Genomic DNA, 18,100 nt, shown 5'->3' on the forward strand with positions numbered 1-18,100 from the left:
CTTGGCCACCTCTGAACCTCAAGCACCAAGCATAGAGTAGGTGCTCCATGAAGACGGGTGGGGAACTTCATGGTGTCCAGTGGTTAAGAATCCGCCTGCCAGTGCTGGAAGACATGGGTTCGATCCTGGGTCCGGCAACTAAGCCTGTGCAGCACAACCACCGAGCCACACTCTAGAGCCTGCGCTCTGCAACTAGAGAAAGCCCATGCACAGCAACAAAGAGCTGTGTGCCTCAACCAACACCCAGCACAGCCAAAAATAGTTTAATTAAAAAAAAAAAGATACCAGGTGCGTAAAGATGTAGCCCAAGAAGAATCAAGTCCCTGGCTTGTCAAGACCTTAACCTTCAGGCACTGACCCCACCTCGGTGGCACCCCAGAGTCCTTCCCCGAAGTCCAGGAGAAGCCGTGAGGTCAGCATCCTGTGAGTACCTTCCCCTCCTAACAGCAGGTAAAGGCTGGCCAGGGGCGGCCAGGGCCCCCCTGTGGCCCCCCACCCAGGGATCAGTCAGACAGACTCAACTCGGTTAAATGGTTATCATTTATTCCCAAAGAGAGAAGGCACGTGGTGTTCAGACACAAGCATGTACAGTTCATGTATCTGATTCCAAATAGCTGAAAAGAACCGATAGATTCTCCTGAGCACCAGCCTGGTCCAGGGGACAGACCCCAGAGGGCAAAGGCAAGGAACCAGCTAACCATTGTTTCTATTTACATGGAAAATCTCTGCACAAGTTAAAAAAAAAAAATTAAAATCTTTGGACCAGCCTGGTGAAGAGGTAATAAGGTGTTTATTAAAAACTTTTTCACCCGGAGGCAATTAACATTTATAATTTAAAACCCAACCCACTACAAAAGGGGAAGGGGGGAAGGGGGGTTCAAAACTGTGCAACATTGACAAAAGGACCAGGAGAGTCAGAGCCCCGGGAGGGACAGCCCTGGGCCGTGGGGCCCTCCTCTCCCAGGGCCAGGAGCAGCAGCAGGCTGGACCCTGGGTGCCCCCAGCCCCTGCACGGCCCGTGCTGGGCTTCTCCAGGTGGGCGGGCCCCGCGGAGGAGCCCTCAGTAGTGTGATCACTGTGCAGGCTGCACACGCCTCCCGTTCACTCCGCTGCGGGAGAGAGAGAGACAGGAACTCCAGAGTGTGAGCCCAGACACGGAGGCTTCCCGGCAAGCGGGGGCACGTGTTAGGGCCGGGATGAGCCCAGGGTCCAGGGGAGCGGGGACGGGGCCTCCTCCTCCTCCCACCCCCACCAAGCCCGCAGCAGCGCCCAGAGCCCCTACCTCCCCCGTTGCTGAGGCTGTACCCCACGGCCACGCGCTGAGAACGCCAATCGCCACAGCTCCTGTGTGGGCAAAGTCGGGGCTGTCACTGTCCACGGGACTCCGGACGAGGACCCTCATGCCCACAGCTCTCTTGGCACCTGGGCCCAGCGAGCCGGACAGTGACTCACCCTCGGTCTCCCTCCAGCGTGCTCTGGATCTCCTTCAGAACCCCTGCAGGGCAGAGGCAGGGAGCGGAGGCCTGGTGAGGTCGGTGGAGGTGGGCCTCTCCCCCACTTCTATCGACCCAGTAAACCAGCCTTCCCTCTTCCGGAAACCAGCCCGCGTCTCCACCCTAGCCTTCCAAGTACCCCCCACCCCACCCCGAGCTTCCCTCCTGCCAGCCCCCCAACTCCTGCCCCGACTCACTCTCGTCATTGAGCAGAGCGTGCTCCATCACAAGGCCTGACCTCCGCTCTGAAAGGCAGGGGCCAAGCCACGTGAGCCGTGGGCCCTCTGCTGCCCTGGCCCCCTCTCTGTGGGGGTGGGGGTGCTGGAGCCCAGGACCGCAAGGGAAGCTGTGACCCCCGGCCTGAACGCCTCCTGACCACCTGGGCTCCCCGACCCTCCCCAGCTGCCCTTGTTGCACCTCTGCCCCCACACACCCCCGGCCCCAGAGAGTCCCGTCTTACCCTCTCCATCACTCTGGCTGCCTGAGTTCCTGTGGGGAGGAGACCGTAAGGATCGGAGGCTACGGGGCTGGGAAAGGGTGGGTGGGGTGCTGGCTGAGTTTCGGGGGAAAGGGACTCTGAGCAGCCCCAGAGCGGGCACCCCAGGGAAGGCAGGGTGAGGAGCGGCTGGAGCAAAGGGCACCTGCCCTTCCACCCACCTGGCTCAGCCCAAGGACTTCTCGGGGCCTGACCTGTTGCGCGGGCGGCTGCGGTTCTTTGATTCTGCTGAATCCACGAGACATCGGGGCTCAACCAGCCACTTGGTGGAAAGAGAGAAGCGCTCAAACTCAGAGGGTGAGATCAGGTAGAAACCTGGCGGTGGGGTGGAGAAGGCTGGCAGGTGAGGGCAGCCCGAGCTGGCCCTGTGGTTGCCAACAGCACTGCACTACCCACCCCTGATCCCCACCTTGGGGGCCATTAGGGACCAGAGCCTCCGAAAGTTCTCTGCCTGAGGAGCCTGGCTTTGGCTGAAATACCCCACGCTGTCCTTCCCAGCAGCACCCGCGATGCAGTGGGAGCCCCAAACCCGGCCCAGGCGGGCAGAGGCTCCGCCGAGCCCGCCCCCCGCACACCTTGGCCGTATTTGGTGAAGACGCATGAGGCGATGCCGCTGACGTCCTCCCGGCGGATGCAGCTGTACCGCACCTGGGGCTTGAGCAGGGGCAGCGAGACCACCTGGACGTCACCCAGGTTGGTAAGGACGGCCAAGTGATGCTCCCCGTAGTCCTCGGCTCGACAGCTGCCGAAGCGGGCCGCGCTGACCCGCCGCACCCGTGAGCCCTCCAGGGCGGTCAGCTTCAGCTTCAGCCGGGCACTGACCTTGGGTAGTGTGAACACCTAGGGCGCAGGGCAGCCGGTCACGCTGGCGGCCGGACCGGGGGCAGTGCTTCATCCAACCCAGCGAGGCCTTCTCGCGTCCCTGCCCGGTGCCGCTGCTGGGCGTGGCCCTCTGCCGCCTGCCCAGCTTCCTGGAGAAGCGCGAGAAGCCCCAGTGCTCCCGCGCTCGGCGCTCAGACATGTGGTTACTGCACTTGCACTGCGAGGATGCCAGGGTCTCTTAGTTCCCTGTCTGCATCTTCTGTCCCTTCCAGACACAAGTCCTGCTTCAGTGTTCCTACCACTGACCCTGGGGACTCCACCAAGACCCCCTCTTCTCTCCGCTGCCTCTGCAGCCCTCACACAACTACAAACACAACTTTAAGGGGGTCCCAGCGGTTGTCCTTCGTGGAGGGATCCCTGGGGGCCCCGCCTTCTCCCGTAAGGCACCTTGAACTGCTCCTCTGATACGACAAGCAGCTGGTGGCTCCCCTGCATGTCTGGGCTCTTTGACAGGTCGTGGGCCACTTCCAGGGGCTCGGGAAGGGGCACGCTGTGTCCGTCCAGCACCAGGATGCCCACGACAGGTGCTCGGTGCATCAGCTGGATCTCCTTGGCTGCGGGACGGAGGGAGGTGGCGGGGATGGAGGTGAGGTTGGAGATGCCACCCTGCCCCCAGCCTAGGCAGACAAGCGCCCTCCCCCTGCCCAGCACTCACCCTGCTCCGCCCGCACTGGCTCATCCATTCTCCGCTCGGCAGGGGGCACGCGCAGGGCAAAGGCGTAGACGGTACCGCCGTTGGTGCCAGCCCACAGCGAGGGGCAGTGGCGGGAACCTACCAGGAGGCCGAGGTTTACATTTAACCCCTGACTCTGGGGCTCAAGGGGAACCAGGAGACCTGGCTCACTACCTGTGTGACTCCAAGGTCAAGGCAGTGACCTTCACACCTCTCACTTTCTTTCTCTGTGAAATGGAGCTGCTGTGGGCCCTGCCTACGTCCTGCTATAGACAGGAAGGGCCTGCAAGCCTCCCTGACAACCACGGGCCCCATGCGGATGATCCCAAGCCCAGGATGGCTCAGCCCTCAAGATTACAGCAGCAAGCAGCCCTCGGCCCACCCTTACCCTGGCAGGAGAAGAGACACAGTCAGACAGCTCCAGAGGGCCTCCTGGGTACCAGCAGGCATGTGGCATGTCCCAACGCATGCAAACCACTCTAGGAGGAAGCCATGCCCCCATCTTACAGGGGGAGAAGCAAGACCCAGAAAGGTTAAGTGACACATCCAAGGTCACACTTCTAGAGCGTGGTGGGGCCTGGGTATGAAGCCAGGGCGACCAGACTCAGAGACCCAGGCCGCGGAAAGAGGCAGGCGCAGGGGCTCCAGCTCTCCCCGAGCTCAGGAAGCGGCAACCCTCTCAAGGGCAAATCAGCCAGCAGCTTCCAACACACCCTCAAGCCCGAGGATGCCTGCCCGGGCCCCCCTATTTCAGACTGGCCACTCACTGTCCCTCAGGTAGGTGTCGGCGAAGTAGAGGGTCCGGACGAAGCCCGTGAAGGAGTCCTCTGCTGACCGCGCCTCGATCTTGCGCTGCACGGGCGCCAGCTCCATGTTCTGCAGGCCGGTCCGCTCCGCCCTGCTGCTCGCCTCCTGCACCTGCAGCGGGTGGGTGCGGCCTGAGGGTGGGCGCGGGCCTTCCTTCCCGGTGTGGGGGGAGGGCATCGGACTGCTCCACGCTTCCCTTCAGGGAGGACCAGGCACCGCGCCCCCCCGCCATCCGCCTGGTCTCAGAGGCCGAGGACGTGACCCCTAGGTGTTACAGAGACTGCCGTTCACACTTGGGGACAGAGAGGAACAGAGGCAGAGCAATAGATCCGAGGTCACGGGGTCGGGCGGGGGGAGACGAGCCAGAGCCTGCAGCCTAAGCAAGCACGGCCGGCCCTGGCCTCACCTCTCCCGGAGGGCCGGCGGGCCGCCGCTTCCTGCTGGACGCCCGGCTGCGGCGGATCCGGCGGAAGGACTGGCGCAGGGACTTCTTCAGGGACTTCACGCGGGACAGCGGGCCCTCCAGGGCGAGCTGGTCGCTGGGGTGCAGCGTGCACCTGGGGGCGGGGGGACGCGGGGCCGTCAGCACTGTCACGCTCTGAGGGACACCCTGCTGGTTCAGGCGCCGATCCCAGACCTGGGCCCCGGCCTCCCTGGGTGGGCTGCTCACTTGACAAAGACCTGCCGCCGCTGCTGGTGGTCAAAGAGGCCGAAGCCGTGGCTGGTGCCGAAGGCCACGAGCCGCCACTCAGAGTGCAGGGCCAAGGAGGTGACCACGGCCGGGGGCTGGCACTGCACCAGCACGAAGGGCTGGAAGCCGGGCTCGAAGTGCACGGGCCCCGGGCGGGCACACAGCCGCTCGTGGCCCTTCCAGCGGTAGCCCTCCTGGTCCCGCAGCAGGTCGGCCTCCACCTGCTCCACCGCGTGCTCCGCCTCCTCGTCGTTCAGCTCCAGCACAAGCACCTGGGTGGGCGGCAGATGGGCTGAGCCACCCCGGCTCCAAGGGACAGCTGGGGGCGGGGCCCCGATGGCAGAGGACCCAAGACACACGCCAAGGCCCAGGGTCACAAGTGCCCAACCTCTGGTCCTTAATTCTGGCTTCTGGAGGAGAAGTCGCCATCCCAAAGGCCTCCCTCTAATGGGATCTGGGGACTCCTATTCACTGGGAAAAGTCAAGGGCGGGTGACGCTCCTGGTGACACCATCAGTGGGCGCTCAGGAGGCTAGCTCCTGGCCCTGCGTGTGCATGCTAAGTCACTTCAGTTGCATCCAACTCTTTAGACCCCATGGACTGAGCCCGCCAGGCTCCTTTGTCCATGGGGATTTCCCAGGCAAGAGTACTGGAGTGGGGTTGCCATGCCCTCCTCCAGGGCGTCTTCCTGATCCAGGGATCGAACCTGGTCTCTTATGTCTCCTGCATGGGCAGGTGGGTTCTTTACCACTGAGCCACCTGGGAAGCCCAGGCTCCTGGCCCTGCTGTTCCCAATCCCCGCCCCGCCCCCCCCCCCCCCTGCATAATGCTGAGAAGGAAGCTCCTGGCCCTGGACGCTGCCCTGCATCCTCTGACCACCCCTCCCCGCTGCTCCCCACACCCAGCCTGGGATGCTACCTGCCCTGCTGTGCCAGCCACAGCCAGGTAGCCGCTGTATTTGCAGAGGAAAATCTTCTGGATGCCCAGACGAGGATCGTCACTATAGGGGTCAAAGGAGCCCACCTGCCGAGGGAGAGGAGGCCCGTGAGTGGCCGTCAGCTCTGGGCCTGGCCCGCCCCCACCCTCCCTGGAGCGCAGGCTCCGGGCCTCACCTTGCGGAGGGGCGGCCACTCTTCCTCGCCCTGGGCACTGAGGCTCTCGTTGGGGTCTGTGTCAGTGAGGAATACCCGCACGGTGCTAAGCTTGTAGAGCAGCCGCAGGCAGACGCCCGAGGCGTCCCAGAACCGCACCGTGCCGTCCTCGTGCCTGTGGGCGGAACCGGCCTGCGCCAGTCAGAGGGCTGCCGGGCAGGCACGCAGCCCTCTGGGCTCTGCCCCCACCCCGCACGTCCCACTCGGCAGGAGGAGAGTGCCATCGGCGTCACCTACCCCGTGAGCAGCAGGTCCCTCTGCGGCGGGGCCGGGGCCAGGCTGGTGCCGCCGTCAATGGGCCACTCCTGGAGGAGATGATGACGTTCACGGGTTGGGTGGGGTGGGGCGGGGCGGGGCTGGCCCTGGGGGCGGGGCCTGCGGCAGGGCGGGGCCGGGCCCAACCTACCATGGTGGAGAAGTGTGTGCTCTGCCGGCTGCCGGCTGCGATGATGCGTTCCCACAGTTTCAGTGGGATGTTGGAGACATGGTGGGAGCAGGTGATGGCAGAGCAGTGTAGGGAGGCCAGGTAGGGAGGCTGGACCGGCGGCCAACCAGCCGTCTGCAGGTCAATCACCACCAGTTCCTCCTCGGCCAGCACAACTAGGGCATAGGGGTCATCGAAGGCTGTGGGGACAGGCCAAGGGTCAGGGGCTGCAGGAGCCACAAAGAAGCAGTGTGCCCGGCCCGGCCCGGCCCTGTGGAATCTGAGGCTCAGGGGCTGTAGCCAGGGAATCTGCATTTTACAAACAGGCTCAGGAACTTCCTTGGTGATCCAGTGGCTAAGACTCCATGCTCCCAAGACGGGGAGCCTGGGTTCAATCCCTGGCCAGGGATTGAACTAAATCCTGCATGTCGCATCTAAGGATCCTGCATGCCACAACTAAGACTGGGCACAGAAAAATACATAAATTTAAATAAATATTTTAAAAATAATAAATTATTTAAAACAGGCTCCAAATCCAACAATGCATAAAAAGAACTATATGCCACGACTAAGTGGGATTCATCCCAGGTATGCAAGGTATCCCAGGTATATCAATATTTGAAAATCAATTAATGCAATGTATTGCGTCAACAGGCTAAAAAAGGAAAATCACATGAGTATAACACTGGGTGCAGAGAAAGTGTTTGACAAAACCCAATACCCATTTATGATTAAAAAAAAAAAAACAACAATTCTCAGTAAAGAGAAGAATAGAGGGGACTTCCTCAGCTTGATGAAGAATATCTAGGAAAAAACCTACAGTGGATGTAATAATCGATGGTGAGAAACGTGAAGCTTTCCCACTGAGGTCAGGAACAAGGCAAGGAAGATTCCTCTCAGCACTACTATTCAAGCACTAGCTAACGCAGCAGGACAAGAAAAGGAAATAAAAGCTATGCAGATTGGGAAGGAAGAAGGAAAACTGGTTTTGTTCACAGATCATCAGTGTAGCAAATCTAAAAGAACTGACCCAAAACTGGCCCTGGCTGCCAGCACGCTGTCAGATGTGAGGATGGAAGGGGCTGAGAAAAAGAGGAAAAGCAGGTTCACAGTCTCCCTCCAAAGGGCTGCCAGCGAGGCCTGGAGAGCACAGCCCAGGGCAAACCGGAGCCATCCTGCACCCACCCTCACCCGGAGGCCTCGGGCCTGTTGGGTCAGAGCTGTCCGGGGAGCAGTCATCAGGAGATCTCCCGCCAGGCCTCCTCTCCAGATTTCGACACCGGCCCTTTCTGGTCTTGCTTGTCACCCAATTTAGGAAGCCGACTCAGCGCTCTGCTGGCCTGGCTGAGCTCCAAGAGGCCAGCTCGAATGGTCCCACACTGCTGTCTGCCCCACCCCACAAGGAGGGCTTCACTATGTCCAAGTGAGTGTTAAACCCAATAGTGCAGATCTGGCCCCCTTTGGGCTAAGTCCCAGGTGAGCCACTGAAGGGCAGAGAGCTTTAGGGTGGGCAGGAGGTGTGGCCAGCAAGGACAAGCCTCAGGCTAGCAGGGAAGGAAAGGAAGCAGCCCTCTGGGCACTAAGAAGAGGCCCGGTGGGGCTGAGGGACTCAAGGATGGCAGTGGTGGGGTCACCTGCAGGCCCTTCCTCTTTGTTCACAGGTGGGGGCCCGCCCTCCACACCCACTTCTGCCCGCCTACCAGCCGTAGGGTCCACCTCGATGAGGACAGTGAAATCAATGACGCGGGAGGTGAAGTCGAAGGCTGTCTGCTGGCCGTTGTGGACCACGGAGATGCAGTGGCGGTCCCCGTAGCTGGCCCGCGGCATGCCGCCCTGGAAGATGGTGAAGGGCAACCTGGCAGGCACGGAAGAGCAGGGGTGGGCTGGGGCTCGCCTCGCGGGCTGTCGGCTGAGGGACAGTCCTGTGACTGGCCTCAAGGGCAGGGCCTGGGAGGGCGGCCTGTCTCAGGGTGAGTGTGCACTCAAGGTTCCCAGGAGGCGCTGGGGCAGACCCCTATCTTGTCTCAACTCAGTAGCCCAGGAGAACGTGGGGGTGAGCAGCAGGGCACGCAGGCTGTGGGCTGAGTCTGCCACCACGCCCACTTCAATCAGACCCCATCACCCTTTCCTGCTTCTGTATCAAGTTTTCCTGTATGACTCTGTTTGGTAAGACAGAGTTTGGAACCTGCTGATCTGAATTATCTCTCCAGGAGGGTGAAAGGGAAAGAAAGGGAATATTTTTTTCAGGAATTTGCCAGAGAGAGGTATGAATGGCCCCCTCTCTGTTGCCTGGAGACCCAGATGTGGGACCCAAAGGCATCCTTTACGCACCGTCTCCCCCGGGTAGAAGCCTGAGCAGCCTATTTGGCTCCCCAGGAAGACTCTAGAAAGGGAACAGGACAGAGCCCTGACACCTACCCCTGCTTGGTGGTCAGCCAGAAGATTTTGGTAATAGCTTTGCAAGGAAAAGGACCTAAAAGAGAAGGAATAAGCTTGTACGCTCCTCCCGCTTTCAGAGGCCCATGGGCTGCAGCACAGACCCCCGCGCATCCATGGAGCGGATCTAGGCTTGGGAGTCTTGCCGGGAGCAGTTCCCAAAGAAAGCCACACAGTGGGTATCAGAAAACCCGCTGTGTGGCTATCAACACTGCCTTCACCCTCTCTGGGCCCCAGCTTTTGCTCCTCTGAGTTGGGCACCCACCGGGAAAGCAGGAGATCAGCTGGGGACTGGACAGGACGCTGCCCCGCTCACTGGAGGGCGGCCCCCGGCGGCGGGCAGAGCACTGACCGTAAGGCAAACAGCTGCGCACGGGCTCCGGCTGCGGGGCGTCGCTGGACATGCGCCATTGGCAGTAGCTGCCGTCAGAATGGCAGCTGACGATCAGACGGCTGTCCCGCTGCCAGCAGACGTTTTCCAGTTGCTTCACCCGGGGAGAGGAGAAACAGCATGCGTGGGCTGGGGTCGGGGGGCGGTACCATAGCCTGCGCCCCCCTGCCTCAGACAGGGGCTGGATGTGTCAGGTGGGGGACGGGGAGAACCAGGCGGCACCCCTACCTGGCTGCTGAGGAAATGAGAGAGCACGCGGCTGCCCTGCAGGTCCCAGATGACGACGAGGCCCCGGCTGTAGCCGATGAGGATCTGGTTGGGGTCCCGGGGATGTTCCTGCAGAGCCTCCACCATCTCAAACGCCCGCCGATGGCGGGCCTCCTCTGGCAACCTGAGCGAGGGAACACTGTGAGCCAGGTCACCGGCCACTGACGCGGCATGGCTGAGAGCATGGCCACCCATTAACTACATCCACAGCACCCGCAAAGCAGTGGGCGCTGAACGTGCCAAGCATGCAAAGGCTGCTAGGACACATCGTCAAGGGGAGACAGAAGTAATGCATAGAGAAGGACAGTAATGCACAGAGATGGAGAAAACCCCCCAAGGATGCAGACACAGCGGGTATACCACCACAAGGAAAGGCAAGGAAGTGATTTCTAGGAAAGTCCATGTGGTGGTTACCTCTGGGGGAGGGAGGGAGCTGTGACTGAGAGGGGCAGGAGGAGGACCCTGGGTGGAGGGGCCGGGGCTGGCAAAGTTCTATCTTTGCCCAGAGTTGGCTGCATGGACACTCGCTTAACAAGAATCTGTTAAACCGTACATTCAAATTTAGTGCACTTGTCTAAGGCACTGGCATTCCATAAAAATAGTTTTTAAGCCCCACAAAGCAAAACTCTCTGTTATCAGCTGTCATGGCCTTGAGCCCCTCCTCCTTTTCTGAGCCTGGAATGCTGATGTGAAGTCTGGATGTGCTGCAGCCAACAGAAGCCTATGAGGCGGGCAGGCACGGGATCAAGAGCCAACACCAAGGATGAAATGGAAACAGCCTGAATCCTGCGGGCATGTCTATGGTCAAACCCAAATCTAACTTGCTATGTTTAAAACAAGGATTCAGACTCACAGGAGGGATTCCCAGGGCACTCAGGCTAGGAAAGCCCAGCGAGGGCTCCTCCCTGACCCACTACATGCTCATCGGTGTGGGTGAGGTGGGCGCTGGCTCGGCCACAATGAGGAGCAGGTCCTTCCGCCGTCCTGCTGCAGGCCAGGTGGCCCTGTTGAGCACCAGCCGCGCCTGGCCCCCTGCAAACAGTCCTGCTCCGACCACAGTCACACTGCCCAGTGCTCAGAGGGACCCAGCCGCAAGCAGGAATCTTCCCAGCACAGCAACACCCAGCTCGGCCTGACCATCACCTGGGGCCTGGTGACTGTGAGCAAGACAGGCCTGGGCTGGAGCCCTGAGGAAGCTCGAGCCTAAAGGGGCTGCACATCCCAGCCCTGCGGTCTCCGCGGGCTCCTGCTGCACTCCTCCACTGTTTCCCTTTGGGCCCTGGCACCCCCTCCCCACCCCCAGACCTGATCTGAACTCCTCTCTACCGCAGACACCACCGTCCAGGAGCAAAGATTCTGAAATGGTCTCAACAATCCTACAGGTCATGGCTGTCAGGCGTTTGGAACCTGCCTGAGAGCGAACAAGTAGCCGAGACTCCGAAACGCAAACATCAGCAGAAGCTGCCCAGCTGACCAGGAAGGCCTGGGCCTGGTCTGCCCTGCGGCAGAGCCCCCGGGCTTTAAAAGGGGCGGCACTGGTGCCAGGAACGCTGGGTTAAGAGCAGTATCACTACATGGTCATTGTGATCCTCCTTTTCCTCCCCTTTAAATGGGATGACAAGTTGCTCCCAAGACCCCTTTTGGTGCTGGGGTGCTAATACTTTTGAGGGAGAGATTCTTAGTTTGGGGGACAGGTTGGGGGGGCGCTGAGAGTCTGCCCTCCTGTTCCTACAGACTTCCCAGGAGAGAAAGGATAAGCTCCCGAGGCATCACCGGGCCGCGTCCACGCCCCGGGGCCCGGGGCTCACCCCTGCAGCACAGCGTCCGAGCTGATGGCCCGGTCCTCCAGCGCGCGGAAGGCTGGCAGCTGCACTGCGAACACGTTGCCGCTCTCGGTGCCCAGGTAGAGCAGCTGGCGGGAGGAGTGTGGCAGGACCACGGTGATTTGCGTGGCGCTGGGGGCAGCCCTGTGGAAGGGAAGGACGGCCTGTGAGCTGGCTGCTGCCCAGGCAAAGGGGGACCCACGGCGGGACGGCAGTAATCCCCCGACTCCCTCTGCGGCCCCAGGGAAGCCCAGGCCTGGGGGGCCCTTTAACGGTGTCCATAGTGACTCAGACTGGGTAAACATATTGACTCTTTTCTGCCAAGGCTGGAGACCTATGGCAGAGAGCTGGGGCTCAGAGGGGATGGGAGGAGGCGGCCCGCAGCCCGGCCCGCTTCCTGGCTGGGGGTGCCACCAGTTCTCACCCCGGGGGGCCACGCAGCGTGAACGCCTCATCTTCCTGCAGCTCCGACACCCCGCCTTTGACCTTCAGGCTCCACAGGTGCAGGCTGTTGTCGTCCAGCAGGGTGACCAGCTGGCACTGGGGAGGGAACGGGGTGGGAGCGGCCAGCCTCGTTAACCAGGGCGGGGCAGCGTTCCCCGTGGCCTCGACACACCAGGGCTGCCCAGGGTGTCATTTCAGAGATGCGGGTCATTTCAGAGAGCCCCGGCGGCTGCTAGGGCGGCCATGAACTGCGGCTGGGGAAAGGCAGGTTTGTTCCGGGTCCTCTCATCAGCACCAAACCCAATAACAAGGGCATGGGGTAGGCTTACCTGGCCAGGCAGGAAGTGGATCTGCACCACGGTGTTATTCTCGCGGTGCAGGCCCATGAACTCCACCCCTGGGGCGCCATAGCTAGGAGGAGAGGGCTCAGGAAAACAGCTCCAGAAGGCAGGACCCCTCCCCACCCCCGGCCTGCAATTACTCAGCAGAGAAGGGCTCCCTCCCTCCCCCAGGCAGCGGGACCCCTCTGTGTGTGTGTGTGGGGGGGTCGGGTGGGGTGGGATTACGGCAGAGAGGAGGCAGCAGTAGGCCAGCCTGAGGACAAGGTCCAGAAACCTGACCCCCGAGGGGGAATCCAGCCAATCAGGGAGGGCTGTCGCAGTCAGGCCAGCAGGGCTGACTCCTAAGAAGGGTGAAGCCTTATCTTGGCAACTGTCAGCCTGCCCACTGCAGCCCCCGGCCTCCCCGAGCCCCAAAACCTGAGCTGTAGGAGGTCATCAGCTACTGCATGGTGGCACCCGTGAGGAGACACACAGCGGGCGCCTGTGGGCCCACCCATGGCAACTGGGGAGCGCCAGTCTTAGCACTGAGAGCTGTAACCAGGATATGGCCGTGGGCCGGCAATGATTAACCAGCCGAGGGAGGGCTGAGCCCTGTGGAACCTGGGCCTCTGCCCCCCTGTGCACACACCACCCACCACCTAGCTCCCTACCCCCATCCGGCAGCAGAGGAGCAGGAGGGAGTTACAGCTTCGCCGGAGGAGGTGCCGGCTGGGCCCTCCTCGGGTGACCCCCCCCACCTCCCAGTCCCCCTGGGTCCCACCCTGGGGGCTCAGGTCAGGTCCGGGAGTGGGACTCCCAGACTTGTAGCCCAGCCCAGGCCAGACGACCTGAGCAGCGATCCCCCGTCCTGGCTTCTGAAATAGATCCACTGGACCATGTCGACCCTCAGGCCAGGGAAAGACTGTCCCTGCCAACGTGTGTGTGTGTGTGTGTGTGTGTGTGTGTGTGTGTGTGTGTGTGTGTGTGTGTGTGTGTGTGTGTGTGTGTGTGTGTGTGTGTGTGTGTGTGTGTGTGTGTGTGTGTGTGTGTGTGTGTGTGTGTGTGTGTGTGTGTGTGTGTAGACTGTCCCTGCCAACGTGTGTGTGTGTGTGTGTGTGTGTGTAGACTGTCCCTGCCAACGTGTGTGTGTGTGTGTGTGTGTGTGTGTGTGTGTGTGTGTGTGTGTGTGTGTGTGTGTGTGTGTGTGTGTGTGTGTGTGTGTGTGTGTGTGTGTGTGTGTGTGTGTGTGTGTGTGTAGACTGTCCCTGCCAACGTGTGTGTGTGTGTGTGTGTGTGTGTAGACTGTCCCTGCCAACGTGTGTGTGTGTGTGTGTAGACTGTCCCTGCCAACGTGTGTGTGTGTGTGTGTGTGTGTAGACTGTCCCTGCCAACATGTGTGTGTGTGTGTGTGTGTAGACTGTCCCTGCCAACGTGTGTGTGTGTGTGTAGACTGTCCCTGCCAACGTGTGTGTGTGTGTGTGTGTAGACTGTCCCTGCCAACGTGTGTGTGTGTGTGTGTAGACTGTCCCTGCCAACGTGTGTGTGTGTGTGTGTGTGTAGACTGTCCCTGCCAACGTGTGTGTGTGTGTGTGTGTAGACTGTCCCTGCCAATGTGCATCTGTGTGTGTGTATGAGGGAGTGCACATGATCAGGGGTAGAAACTGGAAGAGCAGCTGCCTTAGCACAGCTCCTCTGACCCAAGGCCACCCTGTCTCTGGTTTGGACAGAGCCCTGGGGCCAGTCGACTGATTCTTCCGGGGTGGGGGTGGGGAAAGAAAAACAACCACAGCACCACTGCTCAGCCCATCCCTAGCCTGCACTTTTTTGCTGCATTCAGGGCTAACTCCTAAGAGGGTACTTGGAACGTACTGGGAACGAGAGGAGTCATCTGCAACTTGTTTTTATGTGGACAGTGGAGGAGTCCTTTCTCGAATCTCACCAATGCCAAGGCCCCCAGCCCTTCCGGGGCCTCCCTCAGTGGGAGCCGGGAAGACAGAAAGGATACAGCTTGACAGCCCCAGAGCGGGTGCCGATGGCCAGGATGCGCAGGGAGGGGCTGTAGCCGAGGGCGCTGGGCTGGTGGGGGAAGCCATGCTCCACCGTCTGCAATGAGAATCAGGCGTGCACGGGCCTGCAGACACGTCCCCTCTGCCCCTCCACGCTGGGGGCAGGGGTCAGCGCCGGAGGGTGGAGCTGCAGGACAGAGCCACCCATAGCAGGAAGGAGGAATTCAATCGCACCCGGGTCCCTAGCTGGACCCACCTGGGCCACACCCTGCATCCATTCCTGACCTGGTCCTCGGCCATGAGGCCCTCCCTGGGAGCTCATTCCCCCAGACGCCACGGGAGCCCCCTGCTCTCCAGGAACTCTGACATGGTTCCTCCACCGCCCGTACCGTGGGGAGCCCACCCAGCCCTCCTGCCCGGGTGCGGGGCAAGTCTGCGGGGCCGGCACAGGGGAGGTACCAGGCAGTTCAGGAAGCCCGGCTGCGTCACAGCTCCAGGTGGGCGCATGGGGTCTGACAGAACCCACAGCCACCCTTCCTGACTCTGGGCCACCCAAGGCTCCTCCAGGGCTGAAACCCTGCCACTGTGAGCTCTCTTCCACCATCTTCCCGTGGAGAAAGCTTCTCGAGTGTTTGTCACAGACACATGCCTTTGCTCATTTCTCTTTCTAGAAGTAATATATGTGGTAGAAAACCTGGAACATACAAAGGAGCTTGAGAAAGGGAACAAAAGTCACCCACACTCTCACGACCAGAGGAACCCTTGCTTGCAAGGGCGTAGGTGTGTGGCTCTATACTTGCAGATAGCGACCTCAGAGGAAGACAAACACTCTATGTTGTCACTTATATGTGGAATCTAAAAAAATACAACCAACTAGCGAATATAACCAAAAGAAGTAGACTCTCAGATGTAGAGAACAAACTAGCGGTTACCTGTGGGAAGGGGTCAGGAAGGGCATACAAAGGTGGGGAGTGTGAGGTACAGATGACTGAGTCTAAGATGCGCTCAAGGATATATCATACAACACAGAGAAGAGAGCCAACACTTTGATAACTGTGGCTTCCCCGACAGCTCAGTTGGTAAAGAATCTGCCCGTAACGCAGAAGACCCCAGTTTGAGTCCTGGGTCAGGAAGATCTGCTGGAGTAGGAATAGGCTACCCACTCCAGTATTCTTGGGCTTCCCTTGGGGCTCAGTAAAGAATCCGCCCCCAATGCAGGAGACCTGGGTTCGATCCCTGGGTTGGGAAAAGCCCCTCGAAAAGGGAAAGTATTCTGGCCTGGAGAATTCCATGGACTGTATAGTCCAAAGAGTAGGACACAACTGAGCAACTTTAATACTTTGTGATAACTGTAAATGGAAGTAACCGTTCTAAAAACATTTTTTTTTAATTTTGGGATTTCCCTGGAGGTCCAGTGGTTAAGACACTGTACTTCCACTTCAGGGGGTACAGGTTTGATCCCTGGTCAGGGAATACATATATATACATTAAAAAAATTTTTTTAATAAAAATATAAATAAAGTATAAATTAAAAAAACAAACAAAAAAGCAGAGATTTAGGTGGGATCACACCAAATGGATATATGTACACATATACAGCTCTGTATTCGGTCTTTCTACCTATAGCCAGCCCAGGCTGTTCAAAGCACCAAAATGACTTTTTAAAAAATTATTATTTATATTTTTGCTGCAATTTGCAGCTTGTGGGATCTTAGTTTCCCAACCAGGGATTGAACCCAGGCCATGGCAGTGCCAAGTCCCAACCACTAGACCACCACGGAACTCCCTAAAACGACTTGTAAATGGCTGAAGAATAGTCTTCAGGGGGAGGTACCCTAACTCACTAGTCTCTGTTATTGAGTATTTACTTTGTTATCCGAGGTTTTGCAACTGACAGTTACACTGATGACCATTCTTGCTCTCTTATCTCTGCCTATAACTAAGAATTCCCTTAGGCAGATGTCCTGGGGTGGAATTACAGATTAAAAAGGTATGGATGTAAGCAGTAGGACTGAGATTGACAACCATCTTCAGGAGGGTTTTCACCAGTTTCTTAGTCGGCAAACCTCAACCCCCGGCCCCCACCCCAGGGGATACTGAACCCGTAGAGCTAGATTAGAGTGGGACATAGGACGTCAGCCAGCTACTTTGAAGATTTTTTTATTTTAAGCCATGGAGACTGTCCTGCAGAAAAAGGCTTCCCCAGTGAGGCAGCTCTCTGTAGGCCCAAGGCTCTGCTCTGGGCTTCACTTGGCCTCCAAGGAGCAGAGAGAGATAAGTCCTGGTGACAGCTGGGGCTATAGCTTAGCAAACCCAACTGCTGCCTGCCTGCCCTGGCCAGTGGATCCAGGAAGGAGGCCCTGTGCTGGGGTCGACCAGGGGACGAGAGCTCCAGAGAGTGGCTATTCTGGGATGCATAGGTGTGGGCCCCCGCAGGCCCGGTTCTCTGCCAGGGACAACAGTCTGCCCTCTAAGTAGCTGTACCTGGAAGGGGGCAGCAGTGGGCCGGCAGGAACCCCCCCACCCACTCCAGTCCAGGTTCCTGTTCAGCTATGCAAAAAATGCAGAGCCTGGAAAAGCCTTGGGGAGATAGCAGGGTATCTGGAATGTAAACATTTCCCAGGAAAAGGAGGCTGATGCGGTGTGTGGGACAAGCTGCCCCAGGAGCCCCCCTCGGCTGGCCCCAGGTTGCTGGGGCCTCCCTGGGCTGACAGCATGTTCCCATCACCACCAGCAGCAGCAGCTCAAGGCCAAAGCCTCTGGAATCTGGAGGACGCTGGAGGAAACAGCCAGCAGGAGCCTGGGGGGCCCAAGCCCTGATGCCCTGTAAGACACCCACAGGCCACGAGGAGATCCTGTGCCCTCGCAATGTGGCTACTGCCACTAGGGAACTGAGCTTCTTCTTCTTTTTTTTTTTTTTTATGAGAGGTAGGGCTTTGCTTTTAATTTTAATTCTGTTAGTTTAGTAGAAATTAAGAGAGAACTCAGCACCTTTAACAATGCTATTGTCATTAAAAGAAAAGCAAGAATTTTAAAAGCTGCAATAGACCTAGTGGTGATCATCTTCAGGTCTGTCCATCCCTTCTCATTTCTTGCCTCATTTGTGGTCATTCTGGTTTCTTTGATGGTCCTTGAATAAACCAGAGATGCTCCTTCCTCAGGGCCTTTGCACTTGCTGTTCCCTCTGCTTAGAACACTCTTTCTCCCAAGATATTCTTTTTTTTTGTTTGTTTGTTTGTTTTTTTTTTAATTTTTTTTATTAGTTGGAGGGGAACTGAGCTTCTAATTGCATTTAACTTAAATTCAAGCATGGGCCCTCACAATTCAGTAATTAGAAAACTTTCCAGGTTATGTTCTTGGGTTCCAGAGCAACAGGGGCTGGAGTCAGGCGCACCAGAGCCTTGAATTTCCTTTTTCAACTTCCAAATGCTAAATATAGATCACATATTCCAAAAGAAAACATAATGGCCAAATTGAGATGTGCTGTAAATATAGGATAATCCTTTTTATTTTAAAAAAAAATTAAGAAAATCTAATATCTATTGACTACATGTTGAAACAATAACATTTTGGATATATTGGGCTGAACAGAATACCTCATCAAAATTAAATTCACTTGTTTAAGAAACTGTAATGTGACTCCAACAACATTTTAAATTACGTACGTCTCATATTCCCATCGGACCAGGGTGCTGCCTTAGACATGTCTACCTCGGGACATTGGCAGGAAAGTCAAGCCAAAGAGACAACAGGTTTCCATCAGGGGCTCAGAGCACACGTTATCCTATCAACAAATC

General features: G+C 58.4%; 1 protein-coding gene across 4 annotated transcripts in view; it reads right to left on the reverse strand.

Annotated features, from left to right (window-relative positions):
- Positions 1-771: 771 nt before the first annotated feature.
- Positions 772-18,100, reverse strand: part of LLGL2 (LLGL scribble cell polarity complex component 2) — a 35,500-nt gene continuing 18,171 nt past the window's right edge. For 3 of the 4 annotated variants that reach the window (XM_043905537.1, XM_043905536.1, XM_043905538.1), the window contains exons 3-26: positions 14,303-14,400; positions 12,307-12,388; positions 11,958-12,073; positions 11,519-11,677; positions 9,672-9,834; positions 9,405-9,537; positions 9,035-9,089; positions 8,317-8,471; positions 6,599-6,816; positions 6,430-6,497; positions 6,154-6,307; positions 5,960-6,064; positions 5,022-5,314; positions 4,758-4,908; positions 4,312-4,462; positions 3,527-3,643; positions 3,259-3,425; positions 2,565-2,829; positions 2,184-2,304; positions 1,954-1,982; positions 1,691-1,738; positions 1,453-1,495; positions 1,283-1,344; positions 772-1,109 (exon numbers count right to left, since the gene is read on the reverse strand). In XM_043905537.1, the coding sequence (XP_043761472.1) occupies positions 1,102-1,109; positions 1,283-1,344; positions 1,453-1,495; positions 1,691-1,738; positions 1,954-1,982; positions 2,184-2,304; positions 2,565-2,829; positions 3,259-3,425; positions 3,527-3,643; positions 4,312-4,462; positions 4,758-4,908; positions 5,022-5,314; positions 5,960-6,064; positions 6,154-6,307; positions 6,430-6,497; positions 6,599-6,816; positions 8,317-8,471; positions 9,035-9,089; positions 9,405-9,537; positions 9,672-9,834; positions 11,519-11,677; positions 11,958-12,073; positions 12,307-12,388; positions 14,303-14,400 (2,961 nt within the window). In that variant the 3' untranslated portion in view covers positions 772-1,101. Of the gene's footprint in view, positions 1,110-1,282; positions 1,345-1,452; positions 1,496-1,690; positions 1,739-1,953; positions 1,983-2,183; positions 2,305-2,564; positions 2,830-3,258; positions 3,426-3,526; positions 3,644-4,311; positions 4,463-4,757; positions 4,909-5,021; positions 5,315-5,959; positions 6,065-6,153; positions 6,308-6,429; positions 6,498-6,598; positions 6,817-8,316; positions 8,472-9,034; positions 9,090-9,404; positions 9,538-9,671; positions 9,835-10,563; positions 11,413-11,518; positions 11,678-11,957; positions 12,074-12,306; positions 12,389-14,302; positions 14,401-18,100 lie in introns of those variants that run through there. The other variant, XM_043905539.1, reaches the window with a different exon arrangement.

This window comes from Cervus elaphus, chromosome 5, assembly GCF_910594005.1.
Source record: "Cervus elaphus chromosome 5, mCerEla1.1, whole genome shotgun sequence".
Taxonomy (NCBI): Eukaryota; Metazoa; Chordata; class Mammalia; order Artiodactyla; family Cervidae; genus Cervus; species Cervus elaphus.